Genomic DNA, 9,729 nt, shown 5'->3' on the forward strand with positions numbered 1-9,729 from the left:
CGCTTGTTGTTGTTTGGTTTGATTTTGAGACATGGTCTTGTCAAGTTCTCCAGGCTGGCCTCAAATTTGGAATCCTGCCTCAGCCTTTGGAAACCCTGGGATTACAGGTATACACCTCCGCACCCCTCAAAATAAAATTTTTTTGTTTCTAATTTTTTTTTCTCCTTTCTAAGATGACTAGTAAAAGGGTTTTCAGGGGGCTGGGGATGTGGCTCAAGCGGTAGCGCACTCGCCTGGCATGCGTGCGGCCCGTGTTCGATCCTCAGCACCACATACAGACAAAGATGTTGTGTCCGCCAAATATTAAAAAAAATAAATATTAAAATTAAAAAAAAAAAAAAAGGGGGTTTTCAGGTTATAGTAATCTACTGCTAGTTGAAACTTTTTGACCCCCTTCAACTAGGCAGTTTTCTTCAGCTCTTTGCTGAAACCACACTTACCAATGATACTAACCTTGCCAAATCACAACATTCAATTCTCAGCTCTCATCTTATCTTTCAGCAGTAATCGACAAAGCTAATTCTTCTAATGCCTTCTGGAAATATTCTCTCTAATTGGTTTCAGGATACCACACTCTCCTGGCTTATCTCCTACCTCACTACTATTCTTTCTCCTTTTTTTTTTTTTTTTGGCAGTACTGAGAATCGAACCCAGGCCTTGACCATGCTAGACAAGTGCTCTACCACTGAGCTACATCCCCAGCTCCCCTCTCATTATATTTTGTTTTGTTGTTTAGTTTCTGTAGTGCTGGGGTTCAAAGCCAGGGCATTGAGCAGGCTAGACAAGGGCTCTACCACACATTGATATTTCTTGCTCTTCAACATGTCCACCATATTAACTTCTACCTCAAAGCCTTTGCACTTGGTTTTTCCTCTAAGAAACTCTTCCCCCAGAATTTCATCACTTCACTGAAATCTCAAATTAGTTCAGAGAATCTTTCTTTTGATCAGAATTTTTTTTTTTAAACTGGGGATTGATCCCAGAGGTGCTTTACCACTGAGCTACATCCCCAGCCCTTTTTTAAAATTTTTATTTTTAGACACGGCCTTGCTAAACTGCTTAGAGCCTCACTAAATTGCTGAAGCTAGCCTCAAACTTGTGATACTCCTGCCTCAGCCTCCTGAATCACTGAGATTACAGGCATGAGCCATCACACCCAGTTTGACCAGCATATTTAAAACAATTACCAGCCCAGCCTGGTGTTACATGCCTATAATTCCAGCAGCTTGGAAGGCTGAGGCAGGAGAATCACAAGTTCAAAGGCAGCCTCAGCAATTTAGTAAGGTCCTAAGCAACTTAGCAAGACCCTGTCTCAAAATTTAAAAAGTTTTTAAAAGGGCTGGGGATCTGGCTTAGTGGTTAAGCACCCCTGGGTTCAATCCCCAGTACAAAAAAAAAAAAAAGTTCCCACCTCCTCATGAGTCACCCTCTATATCCCCATCTCCTCATCAGTCATCCTCTATATCCCCACCTCCCCCTATTTTATATCTTTAAGTATATTTGTCACCTGTTATCATCTATGTATCCCATTTGTTTGCCTTATCCATGTTTATGTTCAATGCTAAAAATGGATATTCTGAGTTGGGCACAGTGGCACATGCCTATAATCCCCAAAAGTTGGGAAGCTGAGGCAGGAGGATCACAAATTCCAGGTTAGCCTCAGCAACTTAGTGGTACCCTAAGCAACTTAGTGAGAGCCTGTCTCAAAGTAAAAAATAAAAAGAGATGGTGGGGTTAGGGCTGTGGCTCAGCACTTGCCTAGCACGTGTGAGGCACTGGGTTCGATCCTTAGCACCACATAAAAAAATAAAGACATCTATAATTACCAAAACAAAAAAAAATTACTATTAAAAAAAAGGGGGGGTGGATAGGGATGTAGTTCAGTAGTAGAGTGCCCTGTTCCAATCACCAGTGGGGATGGGGAGGAGACTTATGTTCACAGAAAAAGAAAAATGTGCAAAAGAACAATTATTCAATAATACACAGGGTTGGACATCAACACCTGTGATCTGAAATAACAAAATACAACAGGGTAGAGGGAAGAAATAAAGAGATATATGAGAAAGGTAAAAAGGGATCTATGAGAAAGGCAAAAGAAAAAAGGAAAGAAATAGATCCTCATATATTCCTAACCTGTCCACTTTCATCAAACCAATTTTATGTTAACCCATATACATACCTTTGCATCTGAACAGTGGAGCTTGGACCATTCTGTACATCACCTTGGCCAAACTGGCCATATGCAGTCTGGCCACATGGGGCCTGTGCTGTAGAGATTGGAGGTGCCCCTGAGGAGGGTGGGGCTCTTGACACACCTGAGGGTAAAGGACAGAAAATAAGTGATTGGGAAATAAATAACTTTCTCCCCCTCCCTGAGCTAGGAATGCAAAGTAAGAATCAATAATCTCAGACCTTCACTGATCTAATACCACAAATGCACAGTGAAAAGGACACCATCAATATGCAACTCCAAACCAGTCTCATGGCACACACCTATAATCCCAGATATTCAAGAGGCTGAGGCAGGAGGTTTGCAAGTTTGAGGCCAGCCTCCATAACTTAGCAACATTGTTTCAAAACAAAAAATAAGAAGGACTAGGGACCCAGCTCAGTGGTAGAGCAACCCTAGGTTGAATCCCCAGTTGAATCCCCAGTACCACCAAACAAACCAAAAACATGAAACTCCAGCTATAGTAGTATTCTGAACATGGATGCCCAATAGAAAGCTTGTACTCTGCCAGACAGATAAACTAGGGTGAAGCTGCAGCCAGAGCCAAAAAAATGTAGGGCCTTCCTATGATCACTACACTTACCCACTAAACCCAAGACAGCATAATATTCTTTTTTGGTACTAGGGATTAAACCCAGGAGCACTTAACCATTAAACCACATCCCCAGCTGTTTTTATTTTTTATTTTGAGACAGGGTCTCAATAAGTTGCTTAGGGCCTCACTAAGTTGCTGAGGCTTGCTTTGAACTTACAATGCTCCTGCTTAGCCTCCAGAGTTGCTGGGAATACAGGCAGGTACCACGGCACCCAGCCTAATGTTCTTACCCTAGACAAAAAGTTTTTGAAAAAGATCTTACTCTAGAACTCGAAAGTTAGAGCATATATCAAAAAGGTGGTACAGAAGATAACCAAATAATATACTTAATTAGGCTGTAAAGAAAAGCATCTTTTTTTGTGTACAATGAACTGAAATGCATTCATGTACAACTAAGTAGAGCAAACTAAAAAAAAAAAAATTTAAAAGGAACCTTTTTGTTTTTCCTTTTTTTTTTTTTTTTTTTCAGTGCTGGAGATGGAACCCAGGGCCCTAATCCATACTACGCAAATGTTCTACCACTGATGTCTGATGTATATCCTTGCTCCAAGGAAGGCACCTTTTAGGGAGACTATTCTATCACCCTCTTCTTCATATGTTGTACTTTTCCTAAGTATATCCTTTTCATCCACTTCTTAGTGTAGAAGCTTCCAACAGCACAAGGTTCAGGACTGTTTTCACAGGTCAGAGACCTTGCTCCTGCCCAAGGGTTTAGTCAGGAGAGTTGGCCTCTCCTCCCATTAGTGCTGCCACCTATGTCCTCACAAAAGCTGAACTCCATCCTTCCATCAGAGCTGCTATCAAAACTACTTCTACTACCCTTAGCCATCCTTCCAATATGAAATGCAGAAACAGGGATCAGTTACTTGGCAAACCACTTCTGAAAAGTTGCTGACCCCTGGTCAAACAATTTATTTCTCCTTTGGCTTTGCCCTGGGTAAAGATTAGACATTATAGAACCAGCCTATAGATTTAACTGATTAATGGAACTTGCTCACTAACCAGAACAGAACTAGTTAAATTTTCCTCTCAATAACAAAGCTATCTCTTGAAAGAAAGCCAAACATCATGTTGATAAGTCAAGAGCAAAGGGAGATTCTTTCCAGTCAAAGTCCAAACCAAGAATAAGGTTCTTCTAAATAACTGGGACATAGCTGTGTGTGGTGGTGCACACCTATACCCTCAGCAACTCAGGAGCCTGATGTAAAAGAATCAGAAGTTGGAGATCAACCTGGGCAACTTTAGTAAGACCCTGTCTCAAAATAACAAATTTTAAAAAGGGCTGGACATATAGCTCAGTAGTAAAGCACCCCTGGGATCAATTCCTAGTACTGCCCCCCGAGAAAAAATTGACATCTAATTTTACTACTTTAGATTCTTTTTCACAGTATGATTAAAATGGTAATACCTCATTTATTTTCCAAATCTTACCTATGCCTCCTTGATGCCTTGTTGTTTTTCCATATACCTTCATGGAATTTACTTCCTCAAAAAGAATAAATAGGGCCAGCCATGATGGTACACACCTGTAATCCCAGGAACTCAGTAGGCTGAGGCAGGAGGATCATAAGTTCATGGCCAGCCTCAGCAACTTAGTATGAGACCCTAAGCACTTAGCAAGAACCTGTCCCAAAATAAAATTTAAAAAGGAGGCTGGAGAAACTCAGTGAGACCCTGTATCTAAATAAAATACAAAAAATAGGGCTGGCTCTGTGGTTGAATGCCCCTGAGTTCAATCCTCAGCACCCTACCCAAAAAGTGGAGGTGAAGAAAAGGATGGGGAGATGGCTCAGTGGTTAAGCATCCCTGGGTACCAAATCCCTGGTTACAAAAAGTAAACAAACAAATATTTTGGCATATCTTAAGTCCTCAGTTAGCCTAATCAAAGATCTACCTTCCAAAAGACCCTCTGGATAATCTGTAAAGTACATACTATTCTTGAAAAAGTAATATAAAATAAAATTTAAATTTAAAAAGTAAAAGTAATATAAAAATCAAGTTTTGGGGGTTGGGGACATATCTCAGTGGTACAGCATGTGCTTAGTATACTCAAGGTCCTGGGTTTGATCCACAGCACTTCAAAACAAACACTGAATCTAATGCAGGACCAAATTTGTCTTATTTTCCTAATGTTAGAGAATATCTAAGAAATGGAGGAAACTCAAGCCAAGAAAAAGGAATGGCATTAGAAGAAAGATAGTTCCTGCACCAAAAATTAGGCGCAAAAATACTACACTTTTCATCCTAGAATCATTTATACACAGACTTGAGCCAGAGTCATTTATAAACAGAATCATCAGACCAACAAAAGACATTTGCCCTCTTGCTCTCTCTATATATATAGATGAATATGAGGAAGTAGTGATTTTAGGGAGTTTTAAGTCAACATGATCTGGAAGATCTATGACCATTAGCTTTTTTTTGGTACCGGGGATTGAACTCAGAGCCTCACACATGCTATCAAGCACTCTACCACTGAGCTATATCCTTTGTCCTTTTTATTTCCTTTTGGGACAGTCTTACTAAGTTGCCCAGGCTGGCCTCAAATTGATGATCCTCCTGTTTCATCCTCCTGAGTTGTTGGGATTACAGGCGTTGTGCTACTGAACACAGCTCCATTTAGCTCTTAACAATGCAACCAAAGGAGGCCATAAAGGAAGTGAGCTACCATTGAACCTGGAAGATGTACTCCCACTAGATGTCTGAAGGTGGAAACAGTCATCCATCTAAAAACAGGGAAGATAGACTGCTTTCAGTTTCAGGAAGCCAGTTTCATGTTCCTCAGTCCCATCACCCAAACTCCTTAGGCAGCTTTGTAGGGCAATACAATCCAACCTGAAGCTGCTGATTCCCCTCCTTAGCTCAAAGAAACTTGGAAACATACCTTGGGGAAGAGTTTGCTGATAGCCTGGCACCGGGCCATTATAGGCTCCATAGGAAGTGGGGGGCGCTGTGGTCCCTGGTTGCCCACCATAATTAGACTGATGATACCCTGGATAGATGGGCTGGGGCTGCCCAAATGGCGGCACAGGTGCAGCTGACTGGTTCACATTCATTATGAAAGCATCCCCGACTTGGACTCACCTATTTGAGAGACAAAAGATAAATTAGTCAAAACAAACTCCTGAAAGAAAGAGCAACTATTCAGGGTAGGAAGCAGAGATAAAAAAAAGATTGACCTATCTGGCAGAGATCAGCTTAATCATTCCCACACTAACACAGGATCTGTCATTTTCTTCCTAGCCAACACCCAGCTTCTCCTCAAAGCAAGGATTGTTACTTTGAACCCCATGCTTCCTCAATGCCAAAAAGATATACATTTCAAGTTCAGGCAGACCCATCAGAATGGAGCAGCAGCCTCCATTCCCCAGTGGATGATTTCTAGTGTCTAGTCATACAAGGAGTCCTTTAGCTGATGAACTACCATAATGTTACAGGTAAATGAAACAATGTTTCCATTTTCCATTCATCTTTCCAGCATCACCTCATCAATTCATTCAACAAATACTGACACCCTCTAATATGCTAGTGTGTGTGTGTGTGGGGGGGGGGGGGTTGTTGGGGATTGAAACCAGGGCCTTGGGCATGGGAGGCAAATGTGCTAGTCATTTTTAATCTAACCCTGGGGCTTACAGTAAAACATACCATCTAAAATCCCTCCCCCTCAAAAGACAAACTTTTAGAGTAACTGATTTAAGAGAAATGACATTCTTTGGCTAATCTGCAATAATCCAAATGCTACTCTAACCCCAGATTTTCCACTAAAACAGCACATGGACATTGGAACTAAAGTATTAAAATCACCAAATGTAAAGAACACCTGAAAACTCTTTAGCAAGTAACAGATTAGAACTGAGTTCATTCAGGCACAAGAACATCTTCACATAATCAAAAGAAACAGTTCAAGGATTGGTGGCAATGTAAGATTTCATAAAAATATCAACCAGAGGACTATAAGTATCATAAATCCCAATGCACTTCTCCAACTCTCCTGTTTCTGCTCTCCTTATGTGCTTGTTATGAATATAAGCCACTATCAAAATTACTACAATCTTGCCCAGCAGAGGAATGAATTAAAGGGTCTTTCAAGTATCCTTCCAAGAAAAGGACTATTTGATCATATCTACTCTGAACAGCCTTATCTTTCTAATTATAGGCAGAAGGGGCCCAGGAGGCAGGGGACCTCACAGGTATCTCAGTGGAACAATAGGCCTCTCCCCTTTGCTAGAGAAGGCCATCTTGACTACAGAAAAGTTGAGCTGCTCCTGAACTAGAATTCTAAATTCAAAGCCATTTGGGGAGCTGGTCTTCCAAATCTGAAACCTTGCACAGGTCACTGACACTAAACTTGAGAGGTGTCCCCCTCCTTTTATCTTCCTAAAATCAGGAGGAAGTCGGGAGGAATGAAGCTTGTTCTCCAGAAAACAATCTCCTCAAACACACTCAGAAACTTGAAGTCAACCTCCAGTCTCGACTCCATACAAGGTGGACAGTGGAGGGTGACAACCCAAGGGGGCGGGGCAAGCTTCCTAGAACTCTGAAAGTAGTCGAACTGTGGAGGCTGGGGGCGGCAAGGATCAAGATTGTGAAGCCAAGGCAGCTTCTCAAGCCACAATGAGAAGTCTTGTCCATTAAGCATTAGAGTCCGAGCATCCAGCACCCTTCGACAAGCTGGGAGCAGCAAGCTGGAGCGAGATTCTGGGCCGGGAAGCTAAGGCAGGGTCTAGGACCGATCCTGGGTCTTGGATGCGTGAGGTAAACGTCTCTTCTTAGGCCCCGTCCCCAGGCTCCTCCCTTCCTTCTAAAACGGGACCCCAATCTGGCCAGTAATACCCCGGTTTCTCCTCTGCATTCCTACCCACCACCGAACCTCCAGATGCCAATCCTCACCCGGCTCCAGATCCAGGTTCGAATTCGTTCCTAACGTCAGGTCTCCCAGGCTCCACTTCCGGTTCCGAGGGGGGGCGTCGTTTTCGCCCCCGGAAGTCCCTCCCCCACGCTCCAGGGCTGAACCACTCCTTCTGCCACGTCGGCATTAGGCATGCATTTAGGAACCCGGATGCCGCGCGCGCGCGCTCTTCTTTTCTCTGTTATCATGGCTGTCCCCGAGAAATCTCCGCTGAATTTTATTAATTTGGGTTTTGTTTTTTTCAGATGTCCTAATCACTTTATGGTTTCACCAGCTGAGATGCGATTGAGAAGGCTAGGTCGAACTATCTTTAGTAACGCTCCCTCAACGAGTGACGTATAGTGACCTCTGATCCAAACTCTTGAAGCCACTTCCTGCTGACCCTTGACCCCATTGATTTCCGTCTCTAAGTTGCTCTCACTCCTGACCTTTTCTCAGCCTGTGGTGGTGGAAGTAAAAGGTAATCACTCAGCTACCAAAGTGTGCATGGGTTCGAGTTCAGGCTCTGCAGTTCACTAGCTAGTATAACTTGCCTGTTTCCGTTTCTTGCCCCAGTAGAATGGGAATAATGACCACCTAAAAGATTGTTGAGAGAATGAACTTAGACGGGTTTCATAGAATGTTTAGTATCACAGAGAGTTCAGGAGTGGCCAGTTGTTATTAACCATTTTTGTACAGTGCTTTCCTTTAAGTGCAGAGCTCTACCACAGCCAAAAGATTTTCCTGTTCTCTGAAAGGGCTACAGTTACAATAATCATTATCCCATTTGATGAATAATTGTAGTTAATCTGTGTAGTATATTTTCATATATATTTCTTTCAATACTATTTAATGATTTTTTTTGAGCACTGCTGTGAACCAACCCGTGCTCTAGGTCCTGCAAATATAACAGTAAAAAAAAAACAAAAACTGCCAGGCTTCATGGCGCGCATGCCTGTAATCCCAGCAGCTCGGGAGGCTGAGACGGGAGGATCGGAAGTTCAAAGCCAACCTCAGCAATGGTGAGGCGCTAAACAACTCAGTGAGACCCTGTCTCTAAAATACAAAATAGGGCTAGGGATATGGCTCAGTGGTTGAGTGCCCCTGAGTTCAATCCCCAGTACCATAAAAAAAAAAAAAAAGTTCTTGCTCTGAGTCTGGAGGTGTAGTTCAGTAATAGAGTGCTTTCCTAGCCACCTACAACACTGAAAAAAAAAAGTTTTTGCTTTTATATCGTTTGAGTTATTCTCTTTTTGTGGTGCTGGGGATTGAACTCAGGGCCTTGTGCATGTGAGGCAAGGACACTACCAACTGAATTATTTCCCCAGCCTGCTTTCATATTTTTTTTTTTTTAGTTGCAGATAGACACAATATCTTTATTTTATTTTTATGTGGTGCTGAGGCTCAAACAGTAGTGCCTCACACATGTTAGGCAAGTACTCTACCACTGACTATAACCGCAGCCCATCTTGCTTTCATATCCTGACAGTAGATAATTATTTTGAGGCACACATGGCTCATTCATTGAAAAAAGTTGTATTTCAATCTGTGCTGGAAACTGTATAGGCATTGGATATACTTTACTAACCAGCCCAATGGTTCCAGTCCTCAGGATCATGTCAATTGTCCCAGGATTAATAGAATCCTATCATCTGGGAACTTGTTAGAAATGCAAATTTCTGATCCATTCTCGATATATTTAGTCAAAATTTGGAGATGGGCCCCAGTAAACTATGATTTATGGGTCCTCCAACTGATTCCCTTGCTCAATGAGGATTGAGAACCACTAGACTAGATGAGTAATTTGCCAGATTCAGGTAACATTTGTTGAGCACCTGCCATAGGCTGGGCCCTTTGCTAAGTATTTTCACATGACTTATCTCACTTGCCTCTCATACAACAATAGGAAAATAGGTAGGAGGGCTGGGGATATAGCTCAGTAGAGTGCTTGCCTAGCGTGTACTTAAGGCCCCAGGTTCAATCCCCAGCGCCACCACCAAAAAAAAAAAAAAAAAA

The 9,729-nt window shown here is 42.2% G+C and overlaps 1 protein-coding gene across 3 annotated transcripts in view; it reads right to left on the reverse strand.

Moving 5' to 3' along the window:
- Sec24c (SEC24 homolog C, COPII coat complex component) overlaps positions 1–7,865 on the reverse strand; it is a 27,603-nt gene extending 19,738 nt beyond the window's left edge. For 2 of the 3 annotated variants that reach the window (XM_015504625.2, XM_048801869.1), the window contains exons 1-3: positions 7,716–7,865; positions 5,710–5,909; positions 2,180–2,315 (exon numbers count right to left, since the gene is read on the reverse strand). In XM_015504625.2, coding sequence (XP_015360111.1) covers positions 2,180–2,315; positions 5,710–5,881 — 308 coding nt within the window. In that variant the 5' untranslated portion in view covers positions 5,882–5,909; positions 7,716–7,865. Of the gene's footprint in view, positions 1–2,179; positions 2,316–5,709; positions 5,910–7,687 lie in introns of all 3 variants that reach the window. The other variant, XM_048801870.1, reaches the window with a different exon arrangement.
- Between the last annotated feature and the right edge of the window lie 1,864 nt (positions 7,866–9,729).

The sequence above is a fragment of the Marmota marmota genome, unplaced genomic scaffold (genome assembly GCF_001458135.2).
Source record: "Marmota marmota marmota unplaced genomic scaffold, marMar, whole genome shotgun sequence".
NCBI lineage: Eukaryota > Metazoa > Chordata > Mammalia > Rodentia > Sciuridae > Marmota > Marmota marmota.